At 37.0% G+C, this 15,212-nt stretch overlaps 2 protein-coding genes across 2 annotated transcripts in view; both read right to left on the bottom strand.

Moving 5' to 3' along the window:
• The window catches only part of pcca (propionyl-CoA carboxylase subunit alpha), a 44,098-nt gene extending 34,483 nt beyond the window's left edge, over positions 1-9,615 (bottom strand). The window contains exons 1-6 of the mRNA XM_052545292.1: positions 9,482-9,615; positions 6,925-6,999; positions 4,753-4,800; positions 4,487-4,555; positions 757-870; positions 384-437 (exon numbers count right to left, since the gene is read on the bottom strand). Of these exons, the coding sequence (XP_052401252.1) occupies positions 384-437; positions 757-870; positions 4,487-4,555; positions 4,753-4,800; positions 6,925-6,999; positions 9,482-9,535 (414 nt within the window). The 5' untranslated portion in view covers positions 9,536-9,615. The remainder of the gene's footprint in view (positions 1-383; positions 438-756; positions 871-4,486; positions 4,556-4,752; positions 4,801-6,924; positions 7,000-9,481) is intronic.
• A 1,539-nt stretch (positions 9,616-11,154) lies between these two features.
• On the bottom strand, positions 11,155-13,928 carry zic2b (zic family member 2 (odd-paired homolog, Drosophila) b). The gene is made up of 3 exons (XM_052545013.1): positions 12,716-13,928; positions 12,136-12,299; positions 11,155-12,036 (listed from the first exon to the last, which is right to left on the bottom strand). The coding sequence occupies exons 1-3, from the start codon at positions 13,641-13,643 to the stop codon at positions 11,848-11,850; spliced, it is 1,281 nt and encodes a 426-aa protein (XP_052400973.1). The 5' UTR covers positions 13,644-13,928; the 3' UTR covers positions 11,155-11,847.
• Between the last annotated feature and the right edge of the window lie 1,284 nt (positions 13,929-15,212).

Raw genomic sequence — 15,212 nt, 5'->3', positions numbered from 1 at the left:
TTGAATGGTAATGTAAGTTTACTCAATATCATGTAAATGGACTTGAATCAGAACTGGTTAAAGTCTAAGAAATACAGCAAAGAATGTGAATGTGAAATGAGTCTCTTTATCAAATGACCCTTTTGGCCTTTCTGCCTTCATTTGGGTTGCAAATAATCTTCTCACCTAAGAACTCACACCTTTAATTAAATTACTACTGGGGGGTCCGAGCTGTTAATTACAAAAACTGTGTGCATGTGTGTGTGTGTGGGAGGGACACTGGCCAATGTAGAACAATAAGTGAAGGGGATACTCTGCCCCCAACTCCAACACAAACTCATTTAAATATCCCTTTTCTTTAAAGATCCACATTTCTTTCTCTTTCAGGGAAAAGGCAAACTCACCAGTCTCTTGGCAAACTCCTTATTTTCAGACAGGAATCCATAGCCAGGATGAACCTATAAGAGAGAAAGATAGAGAGATAGATATATATATATATATATATATATATATATATATATATATATATATATATATATATATATATAATTTTTTTTTTACCTACATGCATCCATAGAATTCATATTATGCAGGAGACATTTAACAGCTTCATTGCATCAACTCAGTTTATAAATAATAACACTGTCCAGGGCACCATGTTAATAATATATGACCTTGTTTACACCAACATGGATTAGGCTTCAACTGTGCTGAATCCCCTGTGTTTTACCATAAACACACACACACACACACACACACACACACTCACACACTCACAGCTTGAGCTCCAGTCTGCTTGATGGCGTTCATGATAGCATCCATGTTCAGGTAACTTTTACTTGTAGGGGCAGGACCAACACACACAGCTTCATCAGCCATCTTCACGTGAACCTGAGGGAACGAAAACACACAGGAAAACTGTTGAAGTCCTCATGTCGGAAAAACTGGTTTACTTGAGATTTATTTACTTTTTTTCACATTTTGTGACGTTTTCTTTTAGGAGTCATTAACATTTCTGGAACTTGTCGACAATGATGTGTTGTGGCATGTGCGTACAAAATTATTTCAATTTTGATCTTTGAGGGTCAATCTGACCTGCTTTTTTCATTATTAATGGCAACTGCAAAGACGGGAAAAAACAACATTTGTTTGACATAATCTGCTTAATTAAAAAAAAAAAAGAAAAAAAAAGAAAAGATAATTATATTATGATGTTTAAAAGTTAATTTGACCCACTTATTTCATTATTAAATGGCAGCTAAACAGAACTGAAATGTTTATATGCATTTTGTTAAGGAAGTTTCTCTAACTACCCTTTAAAGGTATTAAATGAATGCATTTGGCAATTTTTTTTAACCACTGAAACTTACACTGCCTAGAAGGCATACATTTCTATCATTTCACATTAAGTCTGCTGGAAATCGTCATGCTTTATGGTTTGACCTTCTGGAAAAGCAAGCAAAAAAAGTACTTTTACACCGATGCATTTAAAATGTTTTTCTAATGCATTTTAAAATGCTTTTAAACATACAATACTGCTAATAACAGTTTATGGGGGACAAAAAAATTGTGTACTAATTTTGTGTTCTAGTTTTTGTTTTTCATAGTCTGATTTTCAGTGAGTTATAATGATTGTAACCAGATCTGAACCCAATACTCTGCATTTTAAACACTTATTTTCACTGTTGTAAATACCAGTCAGTTGTCTGCATGGCCAAGATGTCATCACGCACAGTGTGAAGCAACTGATCTGACGGAGTGACAGACCTCACGATGGGAAAGCATTAATATTGACAACTGCGTCAACAGGGGAGGCTTGAAACTTACTTGCTAGCCGACTGCTGCTTTTCTGCTAATGTTTTCCACACATGTGTAAAAAGGGAGACACAAAGTCGTTTTCCCTCACATTTAACGAGGGGCATGCAAACAGTGGTCGAGGAGTCTGCAAGAAACTCAAATGAGCCCTAAAGACTGAAGCAGACAAATACAGCAACCTCTAACTTTAAGGATCATCTTACTGAAGAACTGATTATTTAACTGGACGTTTTTAACGGACTGTAAATTCTTTTAGTTTACCAAAACCATTTCTTAAATTAATATAAACACTACCTGGTTTTGCATCGCACAGACAAATCTCTAGATGTGTTTTCACTGACACAGAGTTTAATGAGTATTCTGTCTGAGCCTTTTAATGCAGACAAAAAAAAACTTGACGGCTCCCTGCCATTTGCTTCAGGAGCCTAATAAACTTCTTTTTCTGTCAGCACAGACTCAAACTAGAGAGGACGAGAGACAGCCTGTGGGTCCTGTTTGCTTTTAATTTAATGTTAAAATGTTTAAACGCTAAATTAATTTATCTTTGATAGGGTTTCAGAAAAGGATATTAGAAAAAAAGTTGTGTTGAAAGAAAGATTCTGCATTAGGAATGTGTTTGTGAAATATTTCAACATCAATCCCTGGGTCAGTATATGGACTTCTAATGTCAATTTGTTCCCCCATACAGAGTCCAGATTATCCCCCACTGCTAAGTTTAAGCATCTTCATTTAGATGCTCTTTGGAAGCTGCAAATCAAATGCAAAAGATCCCCACCTCTAACCTCCCCCCACCATTCCCACAATCCAGCACAGAACACAGCAGGGGGACGAGCGGAGTTTAAAACACTGCCTCTATCAGACTCTCATGCATATGGAATAGGAGGGGGTGAAAACTGACAGCTATCAATCATGGCAACAGTGATTACACTCCACGGAAAGATAAAGGTGAGAGGAGCACAAGCTTTGGTTTATCTTGCAAGGCTTGTAAAAGTGTAGTGGGGTCTAATTTAGATATTAGACTGCCTCCAGATGACTAACCTGCTTCAGCCAATCTATTTACTCATTTCAAATGCTTCATAGTCTTCATGTACAGCATATACGAGCTGTTGTAATAATCTCTTCTTTGATATTTGGAGGTTTTTAATGAATTATCAAACATAATATACAGTGGGGCCAAAAGGAAATTAAGCCGTTTCTAGTTTGCATTTTTCTCATTTAATGCAAGAATTTTAATTAAATGATACTAACAGCATAACAATTTTAATAAGTTAAAATTGAAAAATTAATAGTTCACGTGAAATTGGAAATTCTGTTAAAGGGATAGTTCAGCCAAAAATGAAAATGTTATGTTTGTGTGCTTACCCCCAGGGCATCCGTGATGTAGCTGACTTTGTTTCTTCAGTAGAACACAAACTGAGATTTTTAACTGAAACCGTTGCAGTCGGTCAGTCATATAATGTAAGTGGATGGGAATCACGGCTAAAACATACAATAAAAAACAAAAACATACACAAACAAAACCAAATGAATCCCTGCAGCTCATGACAATACACTGATGAGGAAAAACACAAAACGATCTGTCTGTGCAAGAAACTGAACAGTATTTATATTGTTTTGGTCAAATGGTCCATTGACACTTCTAATTGAGAATGTAGACAATGTCAATAGTCCACCTGAGAGATAGGTGGCAGTAATACACTTATAAGTCTGCGATCCGCTATAAAGCAAGAAGATGAAGACGCCTCACACGCCTGCTGCTGAGAAAGCGCTCAGGAGAGTTCTAACAATTTGGACACTGCGTCAATCAGAGGTAAAAATTTATAAAAACTGTTTGGTTTCTTGCCCAGACCGAGATTTCATGTCTTTACACATCAACATATCGTCACAAGTCGCAGGATTTCATTTGGTTTTGTTTTATTGTATGTTTTAGCCGTGATTCCCATTCACTACATTTCTACGGCATGTTTACATGAAACGAAAGGAGGCAGTGGTATTACATATATTAGACTATTTGCCTTATCTTCAAGGTACTTTAGAATGTGGTGGAAACACAGAAAGCAACAGGTCTTGGGTGAAAGTAATTTTTCCAGGTAATTTTGGTGGAAACATGGCACAATTTTTTTGTTTACCAGCATTCTTTAAAAAATATAGGTCATACAACTATGAAACAACATGAAGGTATGTATATATATGTGTGTGTATATTTTATATATACATACACTGTATAAACACAAACACACACACGTATACATATATACATGCATGTACGTATGTCTCTTTTTTTTTAATCATTAAATTTGTTTGAAAAACTTTTGTTTTTCATTTTTTATGCCATTCCAGCACCAAAGGCTAATTTCAATATAAGAACAGAATGGTTTAAAACATAATGACAACCACTGAATAAACTCTTACATCAGAGACTTTTATGGCCAGAATTCTAAACTGCTTCCTGGTGAGCAAGGATTAAAGACTGTAACACTTTGTAACACTAGTAAAATCTGCTGAATAGACAGCCGAGTCCTACTGAAACTCTTAACCTTTCAGCAAAATACAGGCGAGTCTTATTTAGTGAGAGTTAACAAGAGAATGATTTTCAGCTTTAAATTAGTTTTTGAATCAATGTGTTTTCAGACTTTTTAACCTCAATGTTTTGTCCTTTTTTAGGGTACATCTGAATATTAATTTCTCTCACCGCACTGGAATCCACATCACTGTGAACTGCGACTGTCTTTATGCCCATCTTCTTACATGTTTTAATCACCTATGAATGGAAACAAAGAATGAACATGAATGTTTTTCATTTCATAGTAGTAAAAATGTACCAAAGGTAAAGATCATACAACTAGGACTTCACCCTGATTTAGAAATGAAAATGGCTTTAAGACAAATCTAATGTTTTGCCTTAAACACACTGAAAGGGACGTTCCTGGTGAAGAACACACACACACACTCACTCACCCTGCAGGCGATCTCTCCTCTGTTTGCAATGAGGATTTTATCAAAGGTCTGTGGAAAGGAAAAGAGAACAGGGCGATTAAGACATTTGTTTTGTCAACACATCTGATTTGTCCACAGAGTGTGTCTCTAACACTGACTAAAGCTCAACTCATTTAGCCGTAAGTGAAAGCCGTTCAGCACACACAGCTTCTTAGATGACAAGAAGAGATATAAAGATCTTTGAGATCAAGTTCTAAGTGCAGAAATGAATTTAAAATTGGATGATCACAATTAAACCGTATCAGGTAGTATATATATATATATATATATATATATATATATATATATATATATATATATATATATATATATATATATATATATATATATATATATATATATATATATATATACTTATTTACTTAACTACTGTTATCTATTCCACGAAGTGCATTAAACATTCACAAGTTTAAAACGTGGGAGATCTAGATGATTCTGACTGTTAAGGTGGATGTTAGTGTGCCTTAAAGATCAAAGTATGAGGCTTTGCTAATGTTGTCTGCCACGTGTAAACAATTTATTGAAAAACTGAAGGAAGTGTCTGCCTATAAACCATGTGTCAAGATGAGCCTAAGGCCATGTGTATGCAAGAACACTTTCCTAAACTCAAAGCATATTTCCCCATTTGCTCATATTGCTACACCCCCAATCTCCCAACTCTCACACACACACACACACACACACACAGCTTCAGGCAAAGGCTGATTGTGGGAGAATGAAACATCAAAGCTACATGGATGCAACAGGCTTTTGGGAGCGTAGAGGCTGAGAGAGTATGCAAACAGAATCTTGACCTTGATATACGTGTCAAAATAACTGAGGCTTCCTTGTTTCCTCTATGGATATCTAAATGTGACCCTGAACCACAAAACCAGTCTTAAGATGCTGGAGTATATTTGTAGCAATAGCCAAAAAAAAAAAAACTGTATGGGTTTTTTTCTTTTATGCCAAAAATCATTAGGATATAAAGTAAAGATCATATTCCATTAAGATAATTTTGTACATTTCCTAAAGTAAATATCAAAACTTAATTTTTGATTAGTAGTATGCATTGCTAAGAACTTAGTATTTCGATTTTTTATTTTGCACCTGCAGATTACAGATTTTTAAATAGTTGTATCTTGACCAAATCTTGTCCGATCCTAATAAACCATACATCAATGGAAAGCTTATAGACACTTAAGACTGGTTTTGTGGTCCAGGGTCACATACCTCATTCTACTGTTCCAGACACATCAACATGTCCATCATCTTGAATACTCATTACTCTGAGTATTGAACCAAACCATTCATTTTTATTTTTACTGGAAATGCTGCAACAGTTCACAGCCTATGGTTAAAAGATTGGGTTTTCTAATGGTCAGCAATTGTGTTCTATTTAAAATAGAAATTGTGCGTAAAATTAAAAATTATGATTATAAAATAGTGTATTCTTGCTGGGGAAAAAGTATTATTATAATTGTTTTTTTGTTTTTTTTTAATCTTACTGAACCCAGACTTTCAAAAACTTTTTTTTCGGCAGAGAAATGTTTCTTAAACAGCAAATCCTTTACATTTACTCATTTAGCAGATGCTTTTATATAAATCAATCAAAATAAAAATAGCAATGATATGCAAAAGAAAACAGAAAAGAAAACTGTGTTCTAGAATGATTTTGAAAGATCATGTGACAATATCGGAGTAATGGTTGTAGACAATTAAATAATTTCACAATAGTACGGTTTTTATTGTAGTTTCAATGAAGTAAATGCAGCTTTAGGGCACAAAAAAGACTATTTAAAATCATTGCAAAAATCTTTTGACTAATAGAGTCCATTTGAATATCTAGGCTGCAGATGCAGTCAAGTAATCACTGCTTATATGGCATCTATGTACAGAAATCAACGGTTTCCTAATTCATCACAAAAGACAAGTCAATTGACAAAAGACAGTTGATACTGCACAAAGTGCTATTTTTTTGTGTGTTTTTCTTACTCAAGATCTCACTTGGATCCAATCATACAGTCTGACAGACAACAATCAGAACCACAGTACAGTGTTCATGCACTAAAATGTAGGAAAGGAAACAAGACTGCACAAGTGAAGAGAAGAGAAACATCAGTGAATATCACACACTCTTATAATCAGACTTACCTTCTCATTTGGGTCATATACTGTAGAGTACCGGCAGATTATAACACCGCATCTCTGCTTGCTAAAACAGACATGCTAAAACACAAAGAGACGATGGTCACCACTGACTGAATGAAACTGTTTGTAACAGAGGTGCCCAAACCAGGACCTGATGACCTTTGATGACCTTTGCCATTGAAGAAACATTCCATTGAAGCATTTCTTCAGATCCAATTAATCGTTTTGAGATTTAGGCATTTATTGGTTAATTTTTATTTATTCTCCATCTATCTTTTGCATTGAAATGTAGAAAATATTGGTGTTGTGTTGATTTTACAAAAATTATACATTTTATTTTTAAGTATAATACAAATAGACATAATGGTGAATTATTTCAATATTCTGTTCCCTCATACTAAAATGTTTGGGTACCTCTGGTTTATAACTTGAAATGGTTGTAGGACCAGCATATTGTTCAGTTACAGTAATGAAACATGAAAGACACCACTAACAACACAGATTTTCATTCAATTAAGTGCACACAGACTGATGATTTTGGCTCACATTTAACAAAAACCCGCCAATTCACTATTTCTCAACACATTAGAATACTTCATAAGACAAATATTTTAAAAAAAGTTTTATTGAATTGTTGGGCCTTCTGGAAAGTATGTTAATTTACTGTACATGTACTCAATATTTGGTAGAGGATCCTTTTGCTTTAATTACTGCTTCACTTTGGCGGGGCATGGAGGTGATCAGTTTGTGGCACTGCTGAGGTGGTATGAAAGCCGAAGTTTCTTTGAAAGTGGCCTTCAGCTCATCTACATTTTTTGGTCTCTTGTTTTTGATTATCTTCTTCATGACAATACCCCTTAGATTCTCTATGGGGTTCAGGTCTGATGAGTTTGCTGGCCAGTCAAGCACACCAACACCATGGTCATTTAACCAACTTTTGGTGCTTTTGGCAGGTTGGGCAGGTGCCAAATCCTGCTGGAAAATTAAATCAGCATCTTTAAAAAGCTGGTCAGCAGAAGGAAGCATGAAGTGCTCCACAATTTCTTGGTAAACAGGTGCAGTGACTTTATCAAAAAACACAATGGATCAACACCAGCAGATGACATTGCACCCCAAATCATCACAGACTGTGGAAACTTAACACTGGACTTCAAGCAACTTGGACTATGAGCTTCTCCACCCTTCCTCCAGACTCTAGGACCTTGGTTTCCAAATAAAATACAAAATTTGCTCTCATCTGAAAAAAAAAGGACTCTGGATCACTGGGCACAAGTCCAGTTCTTCTTCTACTTAGCTATGATGCCTCTGACATTGTCTGTGGTTCAGTAAATTCCTTGTCTATGTGTGGTGGCTCTTGGTGCCTTGACCTCAGCCTCAGTCCATTCCTTGTGAAGTTCACTCAAATTCTTAAAACAATTTTACTTGACAGTCCTCATAAGGCTGCGGTTCTCTCGGATGGTTGTGCATCTTTTTCCTTCAACTCAACTTTCTGTTTACATGCTTGGATACAGCACTCTGTGAACAGCCAGCTTCTTTGGCAATGAATGTTTGTGGCTTATCCTCCTTATGAAGGGTGTCAATGATTCTCTTCTGGACCACTGTCAGATCAGATCAGTCTTCCCCATGATTGTTTAGCCTAGTGAACCAAACTGAGAAACCATTTTGAAGGCTAATGAAACCTTTGCAGGTGTTTTGAGTTGATAAGCTGATTGGCATGTCACCATATTCTTAGTTGAATGAGTTAAATGTGGGCCAAAAACATCACAGTTTAAAAGAACCAAAGACTTAAACTACTTCAGTCTATGCGCATTGAATTTATTTAATACACAAGTTTCACAATTTGAGTTGACTTACTGAAATAAATGAATTTTTCCATGACAGTCTAATTTACTGAGATGCACCTGTATACATCACGTCAGTAATAAAATTGTCTAAATATTTTTCTGAGCAACAATGGCATTTGTGTTTAATTCATATATCATGAATTCATATTACAGCATGGCTCAAAATGGACGGAGAAGCTTTGTGATTTATTGTCTGAATCAGCAAAATGAATCTGACTAAGTGATAGTCATTAATAAAAGTGGAAACTAGATCCAATCAAAAATATAAACTGCTTTCAAATTTGCTATTAGGAATCTTTTAATGAAATATTTGACACATATTCGCAACACAAAGAAAACGTATTTTAAATAGGTTCAGCACAGCTGCATCAGCTAAACACTTCATGAAATCATTTTGACATTGACATGAGTTCACAGTCATCAATGATAAAGACATCTGCTCGTGATTTCTTCAACGACAAAAACGTAGGACACACCATACATTTATGAGGAGCAAGTGATGTTTCATAAATAATACTTGACAGTTACGAATCAATCAAACTGTCCGTGTGTCATGACAAGTCATGTGAACATTCTTGCGGATCTTTTTTTAAAGACAAGTCAAAGCGCTTGGTCTGAGAACAAAGCAATGCTTTCTATACAATTCTGACATATCAGCAGATTCGTTATATTAATTATTTTCCTGCAAGCAGCGCTTTTATATATCAAACGCTTACCTTAACAGCATGCAGAACTCTTTGAAAACCTGCAGCGCTTCTGTAAGCCGCCATGTTAACCGCAGCAGCCGAGAGCAGGACGGCGCGCTCTTATGACGTAATACACAGAGTTAGGGGGTGTTTGCCCTCTCGACCAATCAGATGTGCTCAGATGTGTCAGAGACCAGAGCGGGAGGACACTGGAGGCTGCTGAGAAAAACCGTGACCTTGAAGGGTATTCTATTGCATCTGCACGAATCCCTAAGTTATAATTATGCATTAAAGATTATTTTAAATATTGTTCTTAAATGGGGGGCAGTTGTTAAGTTTATTTATTTTTTATCCATTTATTTGGTCATTTATTTATTTTATTTGGCATGTAGGCTGTTGTATTAAAATGGTTTCAATTTGGAACAGATTACAGTATATGTGCTATTATTCGTCACATTATTATTTTTATTTCTTTCTTTTGTTTTGAAAGTTTTCCTGAAATTAAACATCAAGAAAACCAATACTGAAAATCATGGTGCATGTCTAATTTTTATTTTGTTGAAAATGTAATGGCATTCATACAGCTACACCCTGAATCTTTTTTAAAGGACTCCAGTACTTTTGTATGATGACTTTCAGATCGTTTGTGTTTGTGAATGTAGTCTAGCTAACATGATGCGAAAAATACGCCAAATATAAATGCAACGAATAATATAAGTCATTATGTCATTATAAATCACATTTTTTCTTATCATATCCTCTTGTGAGAATTGTGTGTGTGTGTGAATTTAGTATTTGGTCATGTCATTAGATTTTTAGAGCATAAGAAAACATGGAAAAATAACAGTTTTGTAGAATGATGTTGTATGTAATGCTCTCCTCTATAGAGGACACCAGGACTCAATTTAATATATAGATCAATAGACAAACAAATAAATTAATAAATAAAATGACATGAATAGGCAATAACAATGTTTTTTTGTTTGTTTGTTTTTAAATCACCAATGCATTTTTAGGTTTCAGGATTTTTGTTTTATACTAAACTTTGTATAAAGACCTTGATTATGCAGTGTATAAAATGGCCATAAAAGTTTTTCCCATTATATACAATATATCTATAGGCTACACTGTATCTAATTTGCATATTAATATGTTCGTGGGGCAGCATGTAATGAAAAAAGAAGTGAAGAGTTTAGATGCAAAATACCTCCACTATCTGAAATTTTCTTCAAAATGTTGCTTTTTTCAGGCTACTATATTTATGTTCAGTTATTTATGCTCTGAACATGACAGGCTGAGAAACTGCTAATTTTAGAAGAAGATTTCAGATGGCACTTGGCTTTTGTATCTAAATTCTTCAAGTGTAATAATAATAACTGTCAAGATTTTCATAATAATATCTCATATTTAATATATTTAAATATAACACACCTCCTGTTAACAGATACATTATTTATTACAATTAATAATTGACAAAATATTAACATATGCATAAGAGTGTTAAATTTGACAACTACATTAACGTCATACATTTTTAGGGCGTGGTCAAAGTCAAACCTCCAAACATTTGGTATCTCTGAAAAGCCCTAAATATGTGCTCTACAGGACATCTGTAAACTGTGTCATGTAAGATCTCAGAGAAATTCACTGAAATATAATGTCCACTACACAGGAGAAAATCTGAGTCCCATGGTAAATTAACGAATGAGACATTTGGTTTTATTTTTTGTTGCCTTTTATTGTCTTTATATATTTTCCTTCATTTACGGTTTGGCATTTGTTACAACAAGAATTTACATCTTAAACAGAATAACAATGTGCAAACACTTTAAAGGTAACAGTTCTGTACACATTTTAGTCGAGGAGTTTTTCATAAATATTTAGTACTTTTAATCAAGTATAGGCTACCATAATTTAAAAACAAGAGGCTTTTCTCAAAATGACTCGAAGTGGATGGTTTCCAGATATCTGTAACAAACATGTAAATAATTCTTACAATAATATACATTCACAGAATTGTGTCCAATTTAACGAACAACTTTTGACTTCGGCACTTAGGATCCCCGTTAATACTTTTATGGTAAGACAATCATGTAACGTCAAATACTCTATATATATTCTAATGACAGGAATATTGTATTCAAACATCGTAACTTGACACGACCTTACTGTAAAACATTTATACAGTCCGAAAAAATACATCCATCATTCGTCTATGGCACACTACCAAAGGAAATCGTATTTTTCATATAAGAAAACAGCCTTCATTTTAGTCACATAATACTTTTTCTCGAGTCACAGTGCAAACACTGAATCTTCGACATGCTGGGAACATAAACCCTCATTTACTATTTACAATTTATATTTTATTTTATATGCAGTTCTTGGCAGAGTCCTTAAACGTACCACTCGCTAAAATTGGACGCTAAGCTGCCGTGAGCGCTGCTGTTGAGCGCGCCAGAGTCCGGAGACATGGTGCTGTGCGTTTCTGAACACGGAGAGATCAAACTGGAGGGAGTGGAGGACTCGTACCCGGAGCTTCCGGCAGGAGAGGAGTCGACCACTGGACCATGATCATCGTGAATCTACAAAAGCAATCAAACACTTAGACTCCGTTCATTCTGACTAAAGCATGTTATAGATTGGAGAACAGAGAATAGCTGTCAGATGATTTGAATTCTCACCTTCATATGTTTCCTTAAAGAGCTGGGATGAGTGTAAGACTTGTCGCACAGTTTGCACAGATATGGCTTGTCAGACGTGTGAACGTGCATGTGCTTCTTCCGGTCACTGCTGTTGGCGAAACGTCTGTCACAACCGTCGAATTCGCACTGGAACGGTTTTTCTCCTGAAAGACAAGATATTTTCTATTTAGATGTATGTTTTACCACACTGGTTAGAACTTTACATAGAGACTCATTGGATTGTCTACTACATGCAGCCTACTCTCACAGAAAAGTGGGCTAATGATGCAAAAGGGGTGATGGCGCAATCGTAGCAGTTTACGCATTCAAATTTGAGAGCAATATTCACACATACAAAAGCATCCGTTTTTAATTATTTTTAATTATAAAACATCACTAGAGGATTTCAAGTCTTAAACTAACTTTCCTTGCGATTGTTGAGACACCAATGCGTAACAAATGTATGCAAAACGTGTTTTAGTGAAGTTCTAGCTTTGAAACTGAAATTACCATTTAAACCCAAGTACTGCGCGATTCAATAAAAAAAAACATGTTTAAACCATCTTCAACGAATATTCACCTGTATGTGTCCGTTTGTGTATTTTGAGATTCTCTGAGCGCGCGAACACCTTGCCACATCCCGGGAAGGGGCACGCGAAGGGTTTCTCTCCCGTGTGCACTCGGATATGATTCACCAGTTTGTATTTTGCCTTGAATGGCTTGCTCTCCCGTGGACAGTCCTCCCAAAAGCAGACGTGGTTACACTGTTCTGGGCCGCCGATATGCTCCGTGGACACATGCGTGACCAGCTCGTGCATGGTGCTGTAAGTTTTGCTGCAGCATTTTTTTGGGTCACCAAGCTCCGGGTCGATCCATTTACAAATGAGCTCTTGTTTGATGCACTGTTGTCGCATGTAGCGGAAGAATGCGCCGGGGTGGTGCCCCATGTTCATACTCATATTTAGGCCATACTGACCGTAAGGATCGGCCCGTGCATTGGGCACTTGGTGATACTGCTCCGTTCGCCCGAAAACCTCACCGGGTAATCCAAGGCGCCCGTTCAGCATGTTTGGAGAGCCGTGATGGGACCCGTGCTGCTCGTGGATTCCAGGGAAAAGTAGGTGACCCTGACCTTCCGGGTGAGAGTGATGGAGAGGCCCTGCTGCGGAGCTGAAGATGGGGTGTTGTCCGCTGCCCGGAGTCGAATCCCCAAAGCCTCGGCTGCGCAAGAGAAACTCCCTGGTGGAGTTAAACGTGGAACTGGCGTACGAGGCAGCGTGCACCGCCGCATGCGCTCCCAGAGCGGCCGCGGAATAGCTGGTTGCTTGGGGGGCGAAAGCTGCGCTCTGGCCCGGGGACAAATCGGGGTGGTTCAGTTTGAACGCGCCCATGTGTGCCGATTCCATGAAACTCATATCTCTGTCCTGCGTCTCGCTCACAGCCGAGTGATGTCTTGTGAACGTGCCAACCCCTAAACCAGAGATTTGATGGCCGGCATCCAGTAACATCACCACGGTTTTTGATTACAAGATGCGACTACACCCGTGTTTACACAGAAAACAAAAGTAGGATGTAAATACAATGAGTGGCTGTTAATTGCTAGTAATGCGGCTATAACTAAAACTCATACCAAGTGATGAAGTTATAGTCAAATCAAATAAATCCTTTTGACACGATGGAAAAGCTGCTAAAAATGTACACAGTTTGTACATCGGTACAATTAGTGCGCCAAAGTGAAACTAGTAGCGGTTGCGCAGGTTCTCTGTGCGTCGTGAATCCAACTGAGTGTTTTTTCGCTCCTGACTGCGCTTATCTCTGGGGTCTCTCCAGGACACCCCACGCCCCCTCACGACAGTAACCCGGTTTCCCAAATCAAAGAATCTCATTGGTCTGTGTAACTCCCAAATCCCGTTCACTCGTCCAATCAAACGTTTACTCCCCGCGAGTAATCAGGGCTGACGGTGCTTGTGACTCCGCCCAGTTTTATGCGTTTACGAGGGAATAGTCTGTGTGCTTGGAAGTGAGGGGGGAAATGAATGAAATCCAAAACATTGTATTACAATATTATTTATTATTAGGTCATTATTTGGTTTGATTGCAGTGACTGTATCAAACACATCTGTTTATTAAGTTAGGCTATAAGATAAATGTGTAGGTCTCTCTTATATAGCCAATTCTGTAAAACATCTGAACAGATTCGATAAATCGCTCACTGTGATATTTAATATTTCCCTGAGTGGAGGTTTCATTTGTGAGCTCATTCTATTTGAAGCTCTAACTATAAACTATAACGCAGTCTGTCCTTTCACACAGCATGCACAACTGTGAAAAGGGTTTTGGTTTGGGTACAGATCTATGAAGTGCGCGCGAATGCGTTATGGTGACCTGCAAAACCAAGTGTCGACTTCGTCCTCGTTTTTGTAGGCTGTAGCCAACATGTTGTTAATCACCAAAATGCACAGCTGCATAAAACGTGATCTTCATAAATGAAATATTTAACGAAAATGTCTTAACAAATTTTGGTCTCAAGCTGTGTGAATTATTTTTACAATTCCACAAATTCATCGTTAACGAACAATTACTTTATGTGTTTTGTAAAATCACGTTTTGAGCTTTTACGAGAGCAGACTAACATTGATTGCAAACTGCCATCTGAAAATGATTTTTTATTCGAATCCAGCAGCGTTCACAGGAACCCAATTACAAGAGATCTTCATCTAACCTATTTTAAGAAGTTATTAAGGCTATATTCGACCTTGTTTTGTTGTGTTATCATCTCTTACAGAATCAGAGTTTATAGAAAAACAGTTTCCTCCTGCAGAGTCTCCGAAAACCAACACTTTTGTCAACGGTTTATTTGGACAAGGGCTCAAGCCTCGAGTCTCAGAGTGAGCAGTCAAAGAGAAGGAAGGAAGGGACAGGAGACTGTTGTAAAGAGGTAAGTCACCGGCTTTGAACTGAAACTTATTATGGGCTGGGATACCGCTCGGGTTGTCCTGACAACGGCGGTGAGATGGGAAGTCTTCTCCATTGTGGACGAATTGTTCCTCTTCAGAGGATATTCAGCCTTTAGACAC

The sequence above is a fragment of the Carassius gibelio genome, chromosome B1 (assembly GCF_023724105.1).
Source record: "Carassius gibelio isolate Cgi1373 ecotype wild population from Czech Republic chromosome B1, carGib1.2-hapl.c, whole genome shotgun sequence".
NCBI classification, from domain to species: Eukaryota; Metazoa; Chordata; class Actinopteri; order Cypriniformes; family Cyprinidae; genus Carassius; species Carassius gibelio.
This window is presented reverse-complemented; position numbering and strand designations above follow the sequence as displayed.